This window comes from Botrytis cinerea, chromosome 12 (genome assembly GCF_000143535.2).
Source record: "Botrytis cinerea B05.10 chromosome 12, complete sequence".
Lineage (NCBI taxonomy): Eukaryota > Fungi > Ascomycota > Leotiomycetes > Helotiales > Sclerotiniaceae > Botrytis > Botrytis cinerea.
In genome coordinates, this window is record NC_037321.1 from 1,572,180 (window position 1) to 1,593,887 (window position 21,708).

The 21,708-nt window shown below is 43.9% G+C and overlaps 8 protein-coding genes across 8 annotated transcripts; 4 read left to right on the forward strand and 4 right to left on the reverse strand.

The window, feature by feature from the left end:
• The first annotated feature begins 1,243 nt into the window (after positions 1-1,243).
• On the forward strand, positions 1,244-2,153 carry BCIN_12g04620 (hypothetical protein). The gene has a single exon (XM_024696459.1). The coding sequence runs from the start codon at positions 1,468-1,470 to the stop codon at positions 1,828-1,830; it is 363 nt and encodes a 120-aa protein (XP_024552269.1). The 5' UTR covers positions 1,244-1,467; the 3' UTR covers positions 1,831-2,153.
• A 134-nt stretch (positions 2,154-2,287) lies between these two features.
• Positions 2,288-3,692, reverse strand: BCIN_12g04630 (hypothetical protein). The gene has a single exon (XM_001553873.2). The coding sequence runs from the start codon at positions 3,665-3,667 to the stop codon at positions 2,306-2,308; it is 1,362 nt and encodes a 453-aa protein (XP_001553923.2). The 5' UTR covers positions 3,668-3,692; the 3' UTR covers positions 2,288-2,305.
• A 1,327-nt stretch (positions 3,693-5,019) lies between these two features.
• Positions 5,020-6,764, forward strand: BCIN_12g04640 (hypothetical protein). Its single transcript, XM_001553872.2, has 3 exons — positions 5,020-5,250; positions 5,367-5,588; positions 5,644-6,764. Exons 1-3 carry the CDS (start codon positions 5,065-5,067, stop codon positions 6,685-6,687), a joined length of 1,452 nt encoding a protein of 483 aa, XP_001553922.2. The 5' UTR covers positions 5,020-5,064; the 3' UTR covers positions 6,688-6,764.
• Positions 6,765-7,384: 620 nt separating this feature from the next.
• Positions 7,385-8,684, forward strand: Bcrip1. The gene is made up of 4 exons (XM_001553871.2): positions 7,385-7,735; positions 7,910-7,998; positions 8,072-8,222; positions 8,291-8,684. The coding sequence occupies exons 1-4, from the start codon at positions 7,474-7,476 to the stop codon at positions 8,470-8,472; spliced, it is 684 nt and encodes a 227-aa protein (XP_001553921.1). The 5' UTR covers positions 7,385-7,473; the 3' UTR covers positions 8,473-8,684.
• Positions 8,685-8,836: 152 nt separating this feature from the next.
• Positions 8,837-10,825, reverse strand: Bctcp1. The gene is made up of 4 exons (XM_001553870.2): positions 10,723-10,825; positions 10,625-10,672; positions 10,489-10,574; positions 8,837-10,438 (listed from the first exon to the last, which is right to left on the reverse strand). Exons 1-4 carry the CDS (start codon positions 10,763-10,765, stop codon positions 8,915-8,917), a joined length of 1,701 nt encoding a protein of 566 aa, XP_001553920.1. The 5' UTR covers positions 10,766-10,825; the 3' UTR covers positions 8,837-8,914.
• An 84-nt stretch (positions 10,826-10,909) lies between these two features.
• BCIN_12g04670 (hypothetical protein) lies at positions 10,910-13,072 on the forward strand. The gene is made up of 2 exons (XM_024696460.1): positions 10,910-11,540; positions 11,594-13,072. Exons 1-2 carry the CDS (start codon positions 11,011-11,013, stop codon positions 12,846-12,848), a joined length of 1,785 nt encoding a protein of 594 aa, XP_024552270.1. The 5' UTR covers positions 10,910-11,010; the 3' UTR covers positions 12,849-13,072.
• A 562-nt stretch (positions 13,073-13,634) lies between these two features.
• Positions 13,635-18,899, reverse strand: Bcpkc1. The gene is made up of 7 exons (XM_001553868.2): positions 17,576-18,899; positions 17,249-17,518; positions 16,212-17,192; positions 15,036-16,161; positions 14,784-14,985; positions 14,330-14,735; positions 13,635-14,277 (listed from the first exon to the last, which is right to left on the reverse strand). The coding sequence occupies exons 1-7, from the start codon at positions 18,039-18,041 to the stop codon at positions 14,216-14,218; spliced, it is 3,513 nt and encodes a 1,170-aa protein (XP_001553918.1). The 5' UTR covers positions 18,042-18,899; the 3' UTR covers positions 13,635-14,215.
• A 558-nt stretch (positions 18,900-19,457) lies between these two features.
• Positions 19,458-21,284, reverse strand: BCIN_12g04690 (hypothetical protein). Its single transcript, XM_001553866.2, has 4 exons — positions 21,010-21,284; positions 20,100-20,954; positions 19,807-20,039; positions 19,458-19,751 (listed from the first exon to the last, which is right to left on the reverse strand). The coding sequence occupies exons 1-4, from the start codon at positions 21,117-21,119 to the stop codon at positions 19,618-19,620; spliced, it is 1,332 nt and encodes a 443-aa protein (XP_001553916.2). The 5' UTR covers positions 21,120-21,284; the 3' UTR covers positions 19,458-19,617.
• Positions 21,285-21,708: the final 424 nt, after the last annotated feature.

Here is a 21,708-nt window from a genome sequence, read left to right on the forward strand (position 1 = left end):
TGATTCTAGATGTACAAACGGCCATAGCGGGCGCAAAGCCTACCACATAATAAATCATGATACAAAGATTTAGTTTGTGAACGTGAGTATCTTAGTTTCTAACCAAGACTCACCCGCGTCTATAATCCGATGCGATTTGTTAAGAAATCGATCTATCACAGAGGGGAGATAGAATTCATCTGAACTCTTTCGTTTCTCACCATCACTAGTTAATGTATTCGTCTTCGGCAATATTCAAGATAAAACATGGTCTGTCTGGGCAGCATAAAAGCGAACACGAAGCAGGTCTCAGCCTTATAACACGATACACGGCACTTGGTTTACAGAGTCATGTTTATCAACTTTAAAGACTAGGTACACACATACACACATACATTCATACATACATGCAAGCATCTCATGCCCGGATTTTCGGAATATGGCATTGCTCCTGATCCGTGCTTACATAACTCACCCACATACATCCACCGGTGATCTTCGTATCCGACAAGTGTTAACTCGCGGCCGTAATTCGAGACTGCCCCTTTGAAATTTTACCTTCTGCCTTATCTAATCATGATCACATTCCCGAAAATTTATCATCCTTAAGGACATGGGAACGGGATTTACCATTCTTGGCATTTTTCGACCGCTCGGGAATTTAGACGGAACTTGGAATCGTCCGAATGTAAAGCCCGTCAATTCTGGATTGCCAACACCAAGACGACACGACAGAGGGAAAACATTCCTAAATGTGCCTGCACATCAGATGGTTTCTGGGCGCATGGCGATCTCGTGGCATTGCATCGTGGCATGACAAGTTCCCCCATATCTGAGCAGCTGAGCCACCGTCCCCAGATCAAACCATTAAAACGTCACGAACAGTCGAAAGTCAAAACTCGGCGTCAAATTCACGTTACAGCATTTGGGGGGCGGAGGACGAAACGTCCTCCTATTCTCCGTTTAAATGCTCGTAAAAAAAACCAAGTTGTTTATTCGATGGTTCTTGATGTTGACTCTTCTAGCGTCTCTTGCGTCTCTACACCAGCCAATGAGCATCAGAAACCCTTCCAGGTCCATGCAAGAATGCTTGTTGAAAAACCTGATCTACGTACGACGGACACGGGACTCGGACTCAGCCTTATGCCGATCCGTAATCACGCACGTAAAGAAAATTGACGTGAATCCAGATCGGGGATTTTGCTATATTTTTTAACTTTGTTCTCGTGGTAAGTTTCTATTGAGTCTCGAGTCTTGACCCTTTGGATACTTAGGCTACAATGGAATTCCGCAGAAGGATTGGATTCCATGTTTCCGCCCTGGTAGATGGTACGGTGAGTCAGTGGCCTGTCTTTATATAATATATGTATCAGGGTGCTCCCACCCGAAAGATTGGTTCAAAGAAAGCTTAATCACATGCTTGTCACATTGAAATAATCGCAAGATACCACAACTTTTTACATCAAGAGGTGAATCGTATTTGTCGCAATGGGAAACACACATTCACATCATCATGGCCATGAGTCGAGACAAGATTCAACTTCTCGATGTTCATACAAACGAAACTCAAGGACCAACTCTGAACATTCGAACACTTCAACATCTACCTCATCCACCTCATCTCCATCAATTTCACGCTCACAATCCACTCGATCTCCTTCATCGCCGCGAAAGTTCTTGGGCCGTCATTCACTCTCCTTAAACGATTCCCATAAATACCGAGAACAGGCCATGCAAGAGCCAGAAATAAGACCTCCGATTAGGGTTGGATATCCTTATTATGAGGAAGTTACCATGTTGGCTGAGAAGAAAGAGAAGAAGCATAAGAGACATAGTTTGAGAGGTAGATGAGATCGTGGTTATCTCAATACTTATCAGGGGCTGGTTATCGAATTTTATCGCTGGATTGATGGGGCTCAGGCGACGGAGAAGGAAATGCACGCCGAAGTCTATGATGTGAGAGAGGAGTATTTTTGATATTTGGGAAACGGGAGTACAACGAGATGGGAATTCACGGGACAGATGGTTTGGAACATCGGACGATATATTGATACCCAACTCATGTGTGCATTTATTTGGCGTTCAATATATCGATAGGGCGCATGACAGAGGCCTGGAATATGGCATTATATTCATTTGTACAAACTTGAAACTTAAATAAATTCAAACAGTCATCTGAACAACTCCGCTGTGATCTCTTAGTAATGCAATCTTCCCTTGTCATTGTGAATATCTTAACATCAAAACGCCATTGTGCCCCCTCTACAAAACATATATACATCACATCGATCCAATACCCTAGGACCGATAATGTCTCTATTAAATCTCAAAACATATCAGACGGGCCAACAGGGACTTGCAGCAACGCTAACAATGCAGAAGCAACCGCAGGTCCCAGTGCTGTAATAGCCCTAGGATTAAAAGTGACAGTCCAGACATTATTTGTAGTGCATCCCGATGTGGTAGGAACGCCATTAAACCTATCGATTAAAAACGTAAACGCATCACCAGCGCCAGTGATTGCTTCGGTAGCATGGCCCCCAAACATATCACGAGCATAATTGATGTTAGCCCCTTGAGAGCAAAGCTTGCTGACAACGGCATCTGTATCTCCGACTACCGAAACCTCATCACTAATCGCTTTGTACAAGAATATCGGCATCTTCGGGGTCCCATATAAACCCATTTGTCCGGTAATTGCCAGGACATCCTTTGCGATACTGGTGAACAGGGTTGATAGTCCATGATCGAGATATAGGCCTATATCTTGACCAAGAAAACTTGCGATATTGCTACCTAAACATTGAGTTGATGCTTTGTAAAACTTGGAAGCCGTTGACGGAACAAGGTTTTTATGGAGATATTCTTTCAATACTGGGTAGCCATTGGTGAGACCGATAACTCCAGCAGGAATCAAACCGGTGAAGAGACCTTTGTTAGAAGAGAGCATCACAGATGTAATATTCGGTACGAGGCCACCCAAAGCAGTTCCCTTGAAGTTAAGCTCTGGCGCGTACGAAGGTTGAAGTTCTGCAGCCCATTCAGAAGCCAGAGATCCGCCAGAATAGCCCCACATTTGATACTCGGCTTGAGATGAAATGCTAGTCAAATCCCCAGATGACAGAGCCGCACGAACAGAATCAAGAGTCGCTTGACCAGCTTGTATACCGGAAGTGAAAGCTGATTCAAGACCTTCGTAATCAGGAAGATTGACTATCCACCCTTGATTGAGAGCAGCAATGACCAGCAAGGTCTCAGCCGCACCAGAGCCCCCATTTTTTAAACTTGACCCCAACTGTAATATATAAGATGGTGCACAATTTGGCCACGCAGCATCTGTCGCCATTTGGTAGGATAGCAGCCTCGATGAATTCGCATTTTTTGGCACAATGATTGTTGTGACCGCTGCTGATGCATCCCCCAAGCTATCTGTCGTTCTATAGAGAAGTTGATATGCGGCCTCAGCTTGGAATGGCACGACACCTCCAATCGAAAGATCGTTTATTGATCTGCTGCGCAAGATCGTACCCGGCTGAGAGTTTTCGAGCGCTGTTGGTGGTACATAGAAGGGATCATCTGTGGGAGGTATTGGAACTGCACGCTGCAAAAGTTGATCACTGGTTGGGACTGCAACTGTGGTAGTAGCCCAAAGCAAAATGTACCAATTGGCCGCGAGAACGAACCTCATATTGACAATTTGTACATAAAACTGCAATTGAGAAAATTGAAAAAATGAACAGAAGTGTAGCAGCAATTGAAAGATTGGGATAGCATGGAAAATAGAACGCAGAGGTACATGTCGGCAGATTTATATGAGAACTTCATATTCAAGCTCTGCCGTCGCTGATGTATAATTAGACACGTGAATGGATGTTCTCAGTATCCAGCCTCCAAACACCATTAAAGGGCACACGAGATATGAGTCTTGTGCAGAACTTGCATTGTGCAGATGGGCGGCCACGTTCCCCTTATACTTTGAACTGAGTTGGTTACTATTAGCAGACCGCACTCAGGCGGTGAAAGACCCTCGGCCTTTGGGCGATTTTGATCATTTTATTAATGATTTGAAAATCTGGGACAGACTTATCGTTGACTAAAGTTTCGGAGAGGATTGTGATGCGGCAAAGGGAGGTAAATCCACACCGAAACAGGTGACTTGCAGCGGAAATTAAGTCACGTGTAATCAAGCTTAAAGAAAGTTAAGCCAACCTTATTACGGCAGTCATTTGATTGTCACACTACGCTGAAGCGGAATGACCAAGCTAGCTGTTAGTCTTGAGAAAACAAGACAATCAACGTCGATGCTACCTGAAATACAATTAGATTTTCCTTCCTAGGCCACTTCAATGAAGCCAAGAAAAGCTTACAGGCGGCCCGCTCCCAGTATCCAAACTCATTATGAGCACGATCAGATGATACCACCTCAATGCTTCAACGTCCAAATCAAAAAAGCCACAAGCTGATTCTACTCCATTGTCCAAGTTTGAATTGGACATCAGACTGTGATAACCCAGTTTTTGGGCTGTCCGGAGGTGACTGTATTGTTTCCGCCACGTTGAAAGGATCCCTTTTGAGAGGCTTGGAAAAACGCCGATGCCATCATCAATTGAAAATGCCTCTATATCCGTATCCCTTTTTGGTATCCTTCAACCCGAAACACAACCTTAAAGTATAATCAATACTAGCTCGATTGTAGGGGTTTGGCATTCGGCCAATAGGTCACTTGAAGCTATACCACATTCAACTTGGAGCCGTATTAACCCTGATTTCATTTCCGCCCAGGCAATATCTTACAAGCGTTGAAGAAAAAACCCCATTCTGCAACGAAAGGGATGAGTGGGATGGGATGACATTGATCATGTCAATGTCTTAGGTGTTTGTTGGAATGTCACCCTGCACGGTTCAACTCAGCTGGCCTATAGAATGATGATCATCACTGTAGCTGGCCAAAGTTATTGGCATGGCTTTTCAAGCAAGTGCTGGTCGTGGGTCAAATGCAATTCTACTTTGTACATATAGATTGCATTTCTCACTCACAATGGAAGGTGGCTAGTTCTTTGGTCAATTGATTTCAGATCTATCACCATGCTGTCTATAATCTTTCATCTGCTATTCACAATAGCTTCTGCTGCTGTTCTCTCGGACAGACAGACGTTATCAGGCAATGATGTTTGTCAGCAAATCAGCGGAAACATTACCGGGAAGGTCTACCTCCCCTTGAGTTTGGAACCTAATTTTAAGAGAGATATTGAGCATTATATGACATCCAGTGTATGTTTTGGCCAACTTATTCTTTCCAAAAGAACTTTTTTGTCTTCTTCTAATTGAAGGGAGTGAGAAGAACCGGAGCTAAGGGGTTACGAATGCTGATGATGTTTTCCATATAGACACAGACACCAATGTGCGTCGTTGAAGTTGCTAGCGATGCAGATGTTTCTACTGTCATTAAGATTGTAGGATCTAGAAGGGTTCCCTGGGGAATCAAATCTGGTGGGCATGCGTCCAATCCTGGGTTCTCTAGTACTCCTGGAGTCTTCATCTCTCTAGCGAGACTGACTCAGGTTACACTTTCTGAGGACCTAAGTACAGTGGAGTTAGGTACCGGAAACGTATGTTATTCTATTAAGGCTCTGCTTGTGCTCATAAATATTGACAAATAAATAGCTTTGGACTGATGTTTACTCAGCCCTCGACGGAACGGGTGTTAATGTTGTTGGGGGACGTGTTATTGGTCCTGGTGTCGGCGGCTTTAGTCTTGGAGGGGGTTATTCCTGGTTGACAGATCAATACGGTCTTACTTGCGACACGGTTGTCTCCTTCAATCTTGTTCTTCCTAATGGCACCATAACCAAAGTTGATTCTTCGAATCCCGATCTCTTCTTTGCCCTTAAAGGTGGTTTGAATCGATTCGGAATTGTCACGAGTATTGTTCTCAACACAGTTCCACAGCAGAACACGGTATACGGTGGTATTCAGATATATGGGATTGATGCGATACCTGGTCTTATCAACGCCACAAATACATTTCAACAAGAGAATACAGATGATAAAGCTCAGGTAATTCTCACCATCAATGGTGGTTTGGTCCCTGGTGCTATCCTTATTTCATTCTACGATGGCCCAACTCGACCTTCAGCATTCGATCCTTTTAACAATGTTGGCGCCATCCCACTGATATCTAATGTCGAATCTCAATCTTTCGCATCATTTGCTAAAGCCACTCCGTCCAATCTTCAAGCCGGACATAGAGGAGCCTTTCATACCATGATGACTACCAGCCTGACAGTCGGGTTTATGCAAGCAGTCTATAACGAATCTAGCTTTTACGGAGCTCTCGCTATCCTTCATGGCGGAACGTTCCTCTCTTATGATGTTGAGCCTTTTACCGACTACGGCAGATACGCTACCGATTCTGCGTTTCCCCACGCGAACTCTCCACTGCCATTAAATCTCTATTTTGCTTGGACGTTGCAGAGCCAAGATGCATTTTGGAGAGGGGTTATGCAACAGAGCATAGATCATCTAACTGAGGTGGCTAAAAGGGAAGGTATCTTTTCCGAAGATCAATATGCATATCCGAACTACGCTTTGAGCACTTATGGCGGTGCTCAGCTTTATGGGCCAACGAATGCAGCGCGGTTAAGAGAAATTCAGTCAAAGTATGATCCAAATGGAGTTATGCTTCTTGCTGGTGGATTCAATATCTAGGGGTATGCGATGATTGTCGATGACAGTGAAGGAATAACATAAGTAATTTTTATTAGTTTAATAACTTGGAGTTGGCAAAGTTTCCTAATTGACATTGATTCGTTTTGAGATGATAATAGAAGGTTGAAAATTTGAGCTCCTGAAATGTTTGAAGTTGTTGAATAGCATCCATTCGGATTCATGTTGAACAGTATCGTAAGCAGACGCAGGTCCGTTCCGTCGACGTCGTGCCACACTACCAAAAATTCAATCCATGTTTTAAATGCACGAAAATAATCCAGACCATATAGAGGGACACTTTGGAGTAGCTATGTGATGAAGTTTTAGCAGTTTCGAAAGTAATGATTTAGAATTTAGAATCTTGAATTTTGATCTGACATTTTATTTTTCTTTGTTGTCCCTAGTGTATGTAGTATGAACGAATTGCATGGAAGGGAATAATCACAGTATATTCAATATTTAATCAACCACATATTATATCGAGGATGTTATAAGATATTCGAAATCTTCGATTTTCAATATATATGACAGCATATTTAAAATCACAATACAAAAGATCTTTAATTTATTTGAGATTTTGGTTGTCTACGATTGAGCCTCTTGTCCCACACGAAAATCGAGCTCCAAATCCACCAACCAATCAAAACAAAGCCCATCGTAATCCTTACCGAACCACCTCAAATTTCAATTCCACTCCGAATCCACCCTAACACTCAATTGTATCCCACACCACCACCACTCTACCTCTCCTCTCCATCTCAACACACCACACAATACACGCCGACGATGGCATCACTATTCACATCCCGCGCACTCCTGCGCAGTGCCCCTCGCACATTCTCTGCCGCAACTCCCGCCATCCGCGCCCTCTCTACCACACCAGTCCGTCCCGATGCCTCCGCTTCCACCACGGATAGATTCAGCAACATTCCAGATTTCAGCAAATACAGAAGTAAGAAGAGTGGTGGAAGTAATTTGGTTTATCAATACTTTATGGTGGGGGCTATGGGTGCTTTGACAGCCGCGGGGGCAAAGGCTACTGTTCAAGGTTTGTCTTTTTTTCCTTTGGATATGGGATAGGATTCCAGGTCTGCAGAGCGGAGGACTGTTAAATATTGGCATGGATATTATGGCCGACAAGAGAAGCGGAAGATGTGATATGAAATGCAATTGAGACAATTGCACCTACTAGACCTATGGACTAACGATGCACTTTACACAGATTTCCTCGTCAACATGTCCGCATCCGCAGATGTTTTGGCCATGGCCAAGGTTGAGGTCGATTTGAATGCTATTCCTGAGGGCAAGAACGTACGTTCAATATTAACACATCTATCTTTTCCGACATGATCAAAGATCGATTCCTGACATGAATACGCAATAGGTTATTATCAAGTGGCGTGGAAAGCCCGTCTTCATCAGACACAGAACTGCCGATGAGATCAAGGAAGCCGAGAACGTCAAAGTCGAGACTTTGAGAGATCCACAAGCCGACGCTGACCGTGTCAAGAAGCCAGAATGGTTGGTCATGGTTGGTATGTATTATGTTTTCTACAATCTATACGGTCTAGTCGATGCAAGATATTAATGAAGAGTCAAACAGGTGTCTGCACACATCTTGGATGTGTCCCAATTGGTGAAGCTGGTGATTTCGGAGGATGGTTCTGCCCATGTCACGGTTCCCACTACGATATTTCCGGCCGTATAAGAAAGGGACCTGCTCCATTGAACTTGGAGGTTCCAGAATATGATTTCGCCGAAGAATCTTCTTTGGTTATTGGTTAAATTAGAGAATCGAGTGGAGAGCGATTTTGTAGTTGTATAAAGTTGGAGGAGTGGGGATGGACGGAAGAGTGGAAGATAGATGAAACGACGTTTTTATTTTGAACGAGAGAATGATAGACCTTGATCTGGAAGCGTTATGGCTTTGTAGAAGGGGTGGTGGAATGGCCTTTGTACAAAAGATCGGATAAATGATATCGCTTCGAAAAGTTTCAAATTTTGGATTTAGCCACTTTGTTTACGGTTATTTTGTACATGGCATGAAAGTTTCCAAGTGATTTGCCCAATGAGTTATGTTCTGGCATGATTGAGAAGGTCGAAAATCCACAATTGGGGAACAGACAAGTTACAGGTAAATGCTTTCTTTTGATTCACATTATTATATCCCGTAATATTACATCTCCTTCATATGTAGGTCATTTCTTCATCTAAAAGCCATCAATCATCAATGTCCATGTCCGTCATCCTCTCTCTGTTCCGGATCCAGCTTAATCAAGGTATCTATCCTCATGATGGAAATACAAGCTTCAACCGCCGACTTCAATTGTCGAATTTTGCTCATACTTGGCTCCAAAACACCGGCCTTAATCTCATCCACTACTTTACCCTTCAACAAATCCAATCCGTAGTTCTTGTAGTTCTTCTTCTTGGCAATGGTCTTTTCATCTTCGTTAGCATCGCCATCCTTGATACGTTGCGATAGAGCGTGTCGGGAACGGAGCTGCGCAACCAATTCAGACGAGTCTTTAGCGGCGTTGACAGCGAGGGTTTTTGGGATAACGAGGAGAGCTTGAGCAAATTCGCCAATGGCAAGTTGTTCTCTTGAGCCAACGGTGCCGGCAAATTCTTCCAAATAGATGTGGAGTGCAGTCTCACATGCACCTCCTCCCGGAACGATACTTCCGCTCTCTAAAGTTCGCTTAACAGCGCATAGAGAATCGTGAACGGATCTCTCCATCTCGTCGAGTTGATAATCGTTGGGTCCTCTAAGAATGATGGATGCAGAGGTGTGAACCTTGGTGCCCTTAACCAAAATACATTCGTCGTCGGAAATTCTCTCCTGAACAACTTCTTCGGCATGTCCTAATGAAGATGCCTCGAACTTCTCATCACCGTTCAAATCAGACAATGAGCTGATCAAGGTAGCGCCAGTTGCCTTTGCTATTCTTCTCAAGTCCTCCTTCTTACATCTTCGAACGGCCATGGCACCCTTCTCAATGAAGAGTTTCAGGCACATATCGTCGATACCCTTTGTCGTCATAACCACATTTGCTCCAGCCTTGAGGATCATATCAATTCGGTCCATGACAATTCCAGCCTCTCTCTTTCGGATTTCTTCTAACTGTGTTGGGTCGTCGATTGTGATGTTGACACCGAGCTTCATTCTCTCCTTCTGTAAGTTGATATCTAAAATGGCAATCTTGGCATCTGTAATTCTGGTCTTCATTGCTTGTGATGCAACTGTGCAGTTCAAAGCATAACCCTTGACCAAAATAGACTCCAAAGATCCTTTACCGTGTGCTTTTAAAATGTTGACAGCCTTGACGGGATATTTAACTTCCTGTCGGGTATTTGTTGATTTGACTGCCTGCATAGCATCTACAACCATGTTTGCGAAGAAATCGGAATCTGATCCAATAATCTTACTCGACATGGAAGTTTTGGCGATGCTGATTAAAGAGTCCCGACCCAACTGGTCCACCTTCACACTAATGTTCTCGTGCATGTACTTGACAGCTTCACGGAGTGCTAAACGGTAACCGGTGATAATTGTCGTAGGATGTATACGGTTCTTCATAAGTTCGTTGGCTCTTCGAAGAAGCTCTGCTGCAATGATAACCACAGATGTCGTTCCATCTCCAACTTCTTTATCTTGTTGCTGTGCCAAGTCGACTAAGATCTTGCCTGCTGGATGTTCGACATCTAATAAACTCAGGATAGTTGCGCCATCGTTTGTGACTGTAACGTCCTGTCTGAAATCAGTATTTGGTGGGGTTCTTTTGAAGTGGACAAGCATACTCCTATGTCATCTACCATCATTTTGTCCAAACCACTTGGACCAAATGAGCTTTTGACCACATTGGCAATAGCCTGAGTTGCAAGAACTATGAACAGAGTCAGTTCATATCTTTTTCGTGATCATTTGAGCTCATACCATTTTGATCCCGAATATCTTGTCCACTGATCTTTTGGCCGCCGAGGACTACTTGTTATTAGCATTTTTGCTAGCAGAATTTCCCCGTGCAAACTTACACAAAGTTCCGGCATTTCTAGGTTGTTCAAAAAGGGACCCCATATTGTTGATATTCTTAAAATGGCGGAAACTCTTCTGGTAACAATTCTTCTTCGTCGTCGCGAGAGAAAAGGGACGCGAGAGCTTTCCACGCTAATATTTTTAAGCATTTGGCCTTGAAAATTAAGGCAAAAGCTCAGCCTCGTCGAAATACTTAGTGGGTCGACCAGGCCAGGGGAAAGTCCACTAATAAATCGCAAGCCTGAATAAATCCTTGTCGCTTAAATTTTAGGGCGGGGGAACAGTTGATGGGAGTCGATGAATCAGTCACTCGTTCAAGAAACAAAGCCAACACTCTCCCTTCACACTTGTTACCACCAACAACAAACACAATCATGGCGGACTCCAATACTCCAGAAGTTGCGCAAGAAGGGCCATCCAAAAGCGCCTTGAAAAAAGCCGCCAAGGAAGCAAAAATGGCTGCAGATAAGGCCGCGAAAGCTGCTAAGAATGCTGCTCTTCCTGTAGTGGGGGGTAAGAAAACAGATGATATTATTGGTATTACGGTCAAGAAATCCGAGGACTTTTCACAATGGTATCAAGAGGTTGTCTTGAAGGCGGAGATGATCGAGTATTATAACGAAATCTCCGGTTTCTTTATCTTGCGTCCTCAATCTATGTTTATCTGGAACCAAATTCGAAATTGGTTTCAAGCAAAAATCGAGACACTTGATGTAGAGGAGGCTAGTTTCCCCATGTTCTTGTCTTCAAAGTCGTTGGAGAAAGAGAAGGATCACGTTGAGGGTTTTGCTCCTGAGCTTGCTTGGGTTACTAAGGCGTAAGTTTCACTATCTTATTCTCCCCTACCCCGCTATACTAACTGCGATAAAGTGGTGATAAAGATCTCGAAGTTCCCGTCGCAGTTCGTCCTACCTCAGAAGCTGTTATGTACCCATACTACTCGAAATGGATCCGAAGTCATCGAGACCTTCCTTTGCGATTGAACCAGTGGAACAGTGTCGTTCGTTGGGAAGCCAAACAAACAACTCCGTTCCTGAGAGCTAGAGAATTCTTATGGCAGGAAGGACATACCGCACATCTTACAGAAGCACTTGCTGGGGAGGAAGTTCTTCAGATCCTCGAGTTTTATGCCGGTGTCTATGAAGAATTATTGGCAGTTCCAGTTGTCCGCGGTCGCAAAACCGAGAAGGAGAAGTTCGCAGGAGGATACTATACTACAACAGTCGAAGGATATATTCCTTCCAACGGACGCGGTATTCAAGGTGCTACTTCTCACTGTCTTGGTCAAAACTTTAGTAAGATGTTCGATATTACTGTCGAGGATCCAACTCCAAAGAACGGAGAAAAGGCCGGCCATCTTCACGTCTGGCAAAATTCTTGGGGTCTTTCCACTCGTGTTATCGGTGTTATGGTCATGATTCACGGTGATGACAAGGGACTTGTTCTTCCACCTCGTATTGCAAAACTTCAGGCCATCATTGTTCCAGTCGGCATCACAAATAAAACTACTCCTGAAGAGAAGGCCAAGAGGTACGACGAACTCCAAAATATTAAGGATACTCTCAAGAAATCTGGTGTTCGCGCCGACTACGATATCCGTGATGGATATACTCCAGCTTGGAAATTCAACGATTGGGAATTGAAGGGTGTTCCTCTTCGTCTCGAATACGGTCCAAGAGATGCTGCCCAGGGAGTTGTTTCTTACGCCCGTCGTGATACCGGTGAGAAAGGCACAATTGCTATCGCAAACCTCTCAACTGAAGTCCCCGCTCTCCTCGAAACCATCCAAAGCTCTCTCTACACAAAGGCCGAAGCAGCATTCAAAGCTCACAGACTTGTCATCAACAACTGGAGCGAAGTCGTACCTGCACTTGATGCCAAGAATGTCGTTCTTATTCCATCCTGCTTGGGCGAGAAGTGCGAAGATAAGATTAAGGATTTGACAAAGGGAGGTGCTAGTGAAGAAGTTGGACCTGATGGAAAGAAGGTACCAACAATGGGAATGAAGAGTTTGTGTATTCCATTTGAGCAACCAGAAGGTCTCGTCAAGGGTGAAACCAAATGTTTGAACCCAGAGTGTGGAGTTTTGGCAGAGAAATACTGTATGTACGGAAGAAGTTACTAGATTTTTGTGTAGGGATGGGATTGAGGAGTTTGGAGGCAAAGAAAAGATTGAGGGCATGGATGAATGATGATCAAGATGAATATCTCAACTTGAGTTCAATGATTAGATAGCGAAAAAGCGCTTATAGGTTGTTTTCCTGACTAGGTTTCAAGCGTTTAGCTACTTCTCGATATAGTGCAAGTAAGAAAGAAATGAATAAAAAAGACTACCAGCACAGCCTCTCACTGCGCATTTGATTTCCTTGACTTAGTTGCATCTCTCACAAAAATGAAATACCTACTCAAAGTGTACAATAGGAATATCCATCATCCTCACTCATCCCCTCATTCTCATCCACATCCTCACATCCACATCCACATCTCTATAAAAATCCGCGAAAAAAGAAAATACGATTCTTACACCCTATTATATTATACTTCCCTTTCCCCCTTCGTTTTCCTTTTGCATTCCCATCGACCCTTTCTTTCTTCCTTCCTTCAAATCTCAAATCTCAAATCTCAAATCTCAAATCTCAAATCTCAAATCTCAAGCGAACCCCCTAATACTCAATCTCTCTTTTCTAAAAAAAAACTTCATCCTCTATCCTATCCTATCCTATCCTCCATCTCATCATCCTCATCATTCTCATCCCCTACCTACCTACCTATCCTCCTTCTCATCATTTCCACAATAATTTAATTCATCAAGCCCCAAATATGTATATATATATATACTTACAGAAAAGGAAACCCCCTCCCAAAAAATGACACAATGTAACAAATAAGTAAGTGAGTGAGTGAATTAAATTGAATTGAATCCATAGTTATTTATCATACCGTACAGTATTGTACTGTATGTCTTTTGCTTGTCTATACATCTTAAAGTTTATTCCTCACTCCCTTCCACCTTCACCCCCCATTTTCTCTCCAGCTCTCATTTTCATCGTTATACTCATACTCATATTCATACTTATACTCATACTAATGCACTCGTCCCACAACATGCTCACATACAGCGCTTTTCAATTGAATCAACCAATCAATCGTCATATATCATGCAATCCATCCATTAATTCATTCATTATCAATGGTTCATTATCGATGCGTTCACTTTCTTTCGTACCATTATTCATCCACCCACCATATTTATCCATTCATCCAAGCCAATCACTTTCTACTCCCCTCTACTCCCTCATTTCCCTCAGTATTCTCTTTTTGTCCCCCCTCTCCTCCACTAAACACGTGTCAAGTCCGTCCCAATACTTTTCCTAATTTAGGTCTTATATCTGGCATGATTTGATTTACAGAAAGCCCAGCCCCTTGCCAAAAGTGTGAGTTTCAGAGTGTCTATGGCGACAAGAAAATCAGTGGCTAGGGCAGTCGACCCGCTCAAACAAAATCGGCGGAGTAAGAGAAACCGCGGAACTCTTCTTGCATAGCTTGAGACAGAACTGTATATATCATTAGCTAGAGGTTTTCCATAACGATACAAAGTAAACTTACCAGATTGCACTGGTGTCAAAACAGGTGTGACACTGGTGAATTCGGAATCGAAATTGCTAGTATCGGTAGCGTTGGTGATAGAAGGTTGGAAAGGTGGTGCAATTCTCTTGTGGTAAACATCATCCCAGTTGATACTTCTGAAGAATGGCTGACTCATAATCTCTTGTGCATCAGTCGGTCCACTTCCTAATCTTTGTTCGGGTTCACGTGTCAATAATTTTTGTAATATCGATACTGAATCACGGGGCATGTGAATTGGGTATAATGGTTCATCCGCAAGAATGGCATCGTAAATCTCGTCTTCGTCCTCTCCTCTAAAGGGTGATTGTTGAAGAAGCATTTGGTAAATGAGAACACCAAACGCCCACCAATCTACTGCTCGGCCATATTTTTTATCTAGTAGAATCTGATCCATAATTAGCTTCGTTCGACATTAGCCATGGGAAAGACTTACCTCTGGAGCCATGAATTCAGGAGTACCACAGAAAGTGCCTGTAGTCGAACCATACCACATATCTTCCTTGCAGAGACCATAATCGGCAATTTTGATATGACCATCGAGTGTCAATAGAATATTGTCCAACTTCAAATCACGATAAATAACACCATTTTCGTGGAAGTATTTCAAAGCCAAACAGACCTCAGCAGCATAAAATCTATGATTGTCAGTGGAGGGTTCTACTAGAAAAGATGATAAATGACTTACTGTGCTCGCTTAGTTCCGAATTGTCCTCGCTGAATATGTAACATAAGATCACCACCACTGATGTACTCCATGACGAAATACACTCTAGTTTCTGTTTGGAAACATGCATGAAGAGTCAATAAGAAAGGATGACGTTCCTTGTTTGCGATCAAGAACACTCTCTTCTCAGATCTAGTACTTTCGACTTCATCATTCTCAATGATGAACTCCTTTTTCAAAACCTTGATGGCATAAAGTTTTTTAGTTTGCTTGGTCTCAGCAAGCATGACCTTACCGAAATTACCCTTACCCAGAACCGCAAGAAAATTGAAATGATCAAGACCAATACGACGTCCGGTACCTGCATCGTTTGCTGCAGGAACTTGCTTTCGTTGTTGCCCTTGAGGTACAACTTGTTGTGAACCAGGTTGTGCAGGCAGTGGAACCTCTGGAGGAGGTCCTTGTGATGGAGGTGCATACATTGTTGCAGTTGGAGGAGGAGGTGGGAGTGGCGAATGTTGTAGTTGGGGCACTGGCTGAGAATAACCACTATCAACATTTGCATATAAGGCAGGGTTATAAGTGGGTTGCGTAGGCATCTGTGCTGAGGGAGTTGCACCATACGGACTATCTTCAGAATGCTTGTCGAGTGGTTGTGCATGACCAGCCGAGCCTCGTTGAGCTCCAACTTGATTAGTATAATCGGTAGAAGCTCTGGAGTATTGGTCTTTTGGAGGTATTGGTTGTCTACCCCCCATTGCAGCAGTTGCAGCAGCGGCGGCAGCAGTAGCACTTGATGATGTTGATGTTCGATCAGGTCCTGCTGGTCGTTGTTGTGGTGAAGTGGTACTTTGTTGATACATTGCCTGGGCGGCTTGGGTAGCTTCGCTAGAGCTGGGTGCCCCATAAGACTCTGCTCTAGGAGGTCGTGTATGTTCAGGTGATCCATAAGAGTTACGATCAATCTGTGCTCCTTCTGTTTCTGGCTTTTTCTCTCTCAATGTTTTTGCGCTCAAGGGAACAGGTGTCGTTTGTCGACGTTTTTGAGTTCTGATACCATCAAGAATGGCGTTTGCGACCGCCATGGACATACCACAGAAATCTGGAACAAGATGTACGCAGTGTGCATGACATGTAAGGAAACATTCTAATCTTGTTAGCTAAAAGGGATTTCAATTCTGGTTAAAAAGTACTTACCTGTGCACTTGCGACAATTCTTTTTTCCAAATGGCAAAACATATCCGCAATGACAACACCAATTGGCGCTCATATTGTTGAACTTCTCGAAACGATGTGGAATGCGATGATTGATCTTTTCCTCGTCTGGATCGGTTTCCGCATTGGATTTGCTGATACACTTGGTAACGACTTGTGAGAAACACTTCGTATGACAAGTATATTTGCAGTCCTCACACTGCATACCAGCAGTGTATGTAAGGAAGTCTCCACAGAGTGCACATCGCATGATGTTGTAAAATTGCTGCGAGATGAACTTGTGCCCATACATCTCGTGGACTTCTTCCTTTCTTTGACGAATGGCACCTTTTCGACCAAGGGCAAGGTCAAACGGTCTTCGATCTTTAGTCTGTTTCGTGAAGGAGATATTAAGTTTCACGGCACCGCTGGGTTCAAGAGCAAACCACGCATCGATCGGTTGTGGTGCCACCACTGTATTGCCCGGCCCTCCAAACTCGTTTGCTCCGGCTGGCTGTGCTCCAGCTCCCGCGCTACCTGGCGGCGGTCCAAACTGACTTGTGCCGCTCATTGGAAATTGTGCCGGTGGGGCGCCACCACTAGCCATGCGGTCCGCAGAAACCCATCCCGAGTTGTTAATCTCGGCCTCGATTCTCTTCCGTCTCATTTCTTCGACAATGTCAGATATTCTGACCCACAATAGACCAATAGGCAATGCTTGATCGCCAGCTTTATCGTAAACCGTAAGTTCGATTTCGTTTGCCTTGTCCACATAAATGTTATGAATTTCATTTTCCCATTTATCAGTTCGGCTGTTTTTCGTTCGTGCAACTACGTTATCTTCAACCTTCACGGCGATCAACGTTTCCGGACCTCTTGTAAATCTACTCGTTGTTGCATGATCAACATCCTTAACTGCTTGAATGCGGAGAACAAGTTGACCAGTTAAAGGCTTTCGCATATTAGGGGTGTTGATACTATCATCTGTGGAAAACTTGTTAGCTTGCGACGTTAGCCCAAAGACGCGTTTGAGATCCTACCATCTGGAGCATCTGCTGAGCTCTCCATGTCTATGTGTAAATCTTCGTAACCTTTCAAAGCCTGCTTAAGGATCTGAATCTTTTGATTACTTTCCACTCGGCGAGCAGCAGCATCCGCTTTGCTCTTCCTATCGCCCTCCATTTGATATAATTGAACCATCTTCTCGATACCCTTCAAATATTGTTTCTCGACATTAAGCTTAAATTCCAATTGTGAAAGCATGAGTTGAATGCGGGGTCCCAGATAAGGGGTATCATACTTGATGAGATCTGAAAGGCAAAATCAGTGTTTGTTCATCAATGATAGAATGTGTAAAAGTAACTTACCAAGCTTGGTATAATTCGGACGTGATCTAGGCATGCCAGATCCTGGTGCCGGAGGCGCAAAAGGATTTCTCGGTGGCATCATATCACCATGGCCACCAATCTGGCTGTATTCCTGGTCACCATATCCGGCTTGATCTCCCGTCTCGATGGGATTCCCTCTGGCATCCTTGGGCGGCGGGGTGGGCGGCGGAGCGGCTCTATCATCACGCAGACCGCTACTGGGCGGGCGACCAGCACTACTCCCTGCACTACCCGTTCGACCTTCTGTTCGTAGTTGTAATTCTCTCATGCGCTCCTCCAGGTATGAAATATTTCGACGGCCATCGCGCATTTGAATATCTATACTAGCTCTGACTTGCTCATTTTGAGTTTGCTGCCTCATCTGATTCGCGGCATTGAGGAGAGCACGTTCGCGCTGGATCTTTTTGTAGACGGAGTTAAGAGCCTCCTCATCGTTGCTATTCATGATTGCGGCCTGGTCCTCTGCCGCTCTTCAAGACGACTTTGCGTAGATATGAATAATGAATTCTGGGCGAAGGGTTTCAACGTTTGCCCGATTTTTAATATGGTAAGGTTTGTGAAGGTCGAGGTGGAGATGGAGTAGGTGGGGTTTTACTATCCGGGCATGGGCTGGGATTTGTTTGTTGACGCCCGATGTTGCTGTTGGAAAAAAGCAATCTTGGCAAGGCGAAGAAGGGGAAGTACCGGTATGTGAGAGATGGGTAAATGCAAAGCTTAGGATGCGTAGAATCTGAGAGCTCTTCTGTTTTGAATTGGCTTATGCATGAAAAGACGTGTTTTGTCTTATGTCTCTTATCTTTATCCTTTCTGTGTGTTTCAATCCCCCAAGACTTCTTTTCGTATGGTGTTTCGCGATATGTGTGGGAATTTGATCGAGGAGCTGAATGTGTGTATGGTGGTAGTGTGGGCGTGTGTATTTGATAGTGCCGGTATTGATATGAAGGAAGGTCTGATAGCTGTGGATGGAGATGGAGATGGAGATGGAGATGGAGACGGAGATGGAGATGGAGACGGAAATGGAGATTTTCGTTGATATCAGTCAACTCTAGCTGGAACTTTAAGTTTTCCCCCAATCACCCTGCTGCCTATGTCTTTGATAGTACCGAACACTCTTAGACTTGTCCGACGTTGCTGTGCTGTAGGCCGTCTCGATATCCAAGTGAGTGCATTACTTTGTTTATGTTGCCCAGCCACCATCTGCCAGATTGGTTGATGGCGGGTCGGAAGGAAGGATAAAGAAAAGCTACTATATGCCGAACTGGTCCTGGTGCTGGAATACCGATACAGGTATCATCTAGTTTCCGTGTCTTCTTCGGAGCTTGGTGATCTCGCAGGTTTGTGTGGCTTTTTTCTTTTTTTGATTCGGTACAGAAGATCTTTAATGCATTTTCAATAGGACCTCCCAGTCATCGCCGGTTGCAACAGGTGAACAAACAAACAGACAGAGCTGACTACCGGCATCCAAATGAACATCAGTCATACCAAGCTATGTCTACCTACCTACCTACCTACCTACCTATCTATCTATCTATCTATCATCAAGGCTACTTGCTATCTGCAGCCACATCTACAACTACCAGTCCAACAACAGCATCAATCCAAACAACATCAATACACATCAAATAGCCCACACACTCTCTACTCCATCAACAGCCGATCAGTCCCCTCAAATCACACAATGCATGCCCAGATGAAAATATCATACGATTCTGTCCTTCCGCAAACAAGAGGGGAAATCCAACGGGTGATGTCCGTGCCACTCCTCCTATCAATTTCGGGAATTTAGAGAATCTAGGGTAAACATCGTCATTCTAGTTCAGGGGTTAAGCTTTGCAGGAGATGGGTAATGAATGCCACTCAATGCTGATTTTTTTAGACTACATATTAACAATACAAAGACATCAGACTCGAATCAAGACGGGGCGATTAATGAGAGCGAGCTTTCACTCCATACTTCTAATTCTAGATTGGTATCAATTATCTCTTTATCGTTCTATCTAACCATCTAACTATCTCTTAACTTAAGACTTATACTGTTGCTTCAATAACTTTGCTATCGTTGTCAATTGGATATTGCTCGTTCCCTCGTAAATAGAACCAATCATCGAATCTCTCCACATCTTTTCTGCAATTCCTTCACGGACGAATCCCATTCCTATGTTAAAAATTAGTGCTGAGCCAGAACCATGAATGTGAAATAGCAAACTTACCACCCATCCATTGAACCGCCAGTCCACTCACACGTTGAGCGACTTGTGAAGCAAAAAGCTTAGCCATGGCTGCATCCTGAACAAAGTTCTCACCCGCTTCCTTCTTGCGTGCAGCGTTGTAGACTAGAGCGCGAGCGGCGGCAATTTCTGTATAAGATTGTGCGATTTGATGTTGCATACCCTGGAAATCTCCAACTAACTGTCCAAATTGCTTTCGGTCATTCCATACGTATCTATTGAAATTCATTAGCCATTTTAAAAAAAAACTACCCAAGAATACTCATCATGCTTACTTAGTAGCGTTTTCGAATGCTCCCAGGGCAAGTCCAGTCATTTGTGCCGCAATTCCAATACGGCCTTCATTCAGAAGGGCAATGGCATATTTGTATCCTTGTCCCTCTTCTCCCAAAAGGTTTTCTCTAGGGATTTCCACATCGTCAAAGTTGAGAACACAAGTGCTGCTGGCCTTGATACCAAGCTTCTTTTCCTTCTTAGCAATAGAGAACCCCTTCATCCCCTTCTCGACAACAAACGCGGAGATGCCCTTGTAACCTTTACTGTGATCAAGGTTTGCAAAAACAATAAAGAATTCTGCTTCCATAGAATTGGTGATCCACATCTTGCTTCCAGAAATCGTATATCCTGAATCTGTTTTGGTAGCTTTGGTGGCAAGCGCGAAAGCATCGGATCCAGATACTGGTTCAGACAAACAGAATGACCCAACAGTATTCGTAGCCAATTTTGGCAACCACTTGTTCTTCAATTCCTTACTCGCATATTTGATAACCGCAGTGTTGACCAGAGTATTATGCACATCCACCAACACACTCACACTTGGATCGACTCTTGCCAATTCCTCGATCCCCACAATTGCTGCCGTAAAGTTCATTCCCGCACCACCATACTCTTCAGGTATTTCGACTCCCATAAGCCCTTGTTCAAATAACTGTTCCACAACCGCAGGGTCCATGCTCTCAGCCTCATCCATATCTCGTACTTTTGGCGCGATGATATCGTTCGCAAATTTAGAAACCGATTCCGACATGGCCAGTTCAATTTCAGAAAGATGTGTTATGGGAGTTGGAGGAATCTCAGTTATGTCGACGGGATCTGAACGAAGGCGAGAGGTGGCGGAGAGAGGACGGGCACTGCGCCGATGTTAGACTGATCGGAATGATAGCAATCATAACGAGGAAAACTTACTGTTGGTATATCCTACTCTGCCTCGCAAGTCTGATTGCAGGTCTTGCAGCAGACGCAGACGTACCAGCTCTTCTCACTACCGGTGCTAAAGCTTTAACAATTGAGGCCATCTTTCTTTTATCTTTTATTGCGTCGATTGGATACTGAAAGACGGGAAAATATGTTGTGAGAACTTTCAAGAGAACCGCGAGAGAACAGCAAGAGCTTTTATACGTCAAAGAGCAATTGCTAAGGTATTCTACAGGAGAGGCAATTACGACTCGTGAAACTCAATCGTTGGTGTTTATGGAGGAAGGAACAGCTCGGCTTAAGACATCCTCGGTTGTTGGGCCGCTGGGCTTGGCAAAGCAATATATACATTCCCCAGATTCCCAAATCCTGCCTCCTGTATCACCGAAAGCAGCTCTTACCATTTTGAAGGTGTGAACACAATTGACAAATTCCATGACTCGTTTCCACGAGCATCGGAGTTTATAAAACTCGAGCAATCAAAATCACACTTCTGTCCACCGAAATTTTCGGGGTTTGCAGTTGTCTTCGCAACGCAACCAAAGCTATGACCTTAACCAATTAACACATGTAAAATGCGGGGTGACCAGGAAACTTAAACCACCCCACTGCGCCCTTTCAGCCGTCGACGACCCGACCACTATCCGATCAGTATCCGATCCAATGCCGTCCATTGCACTATCTATGTTG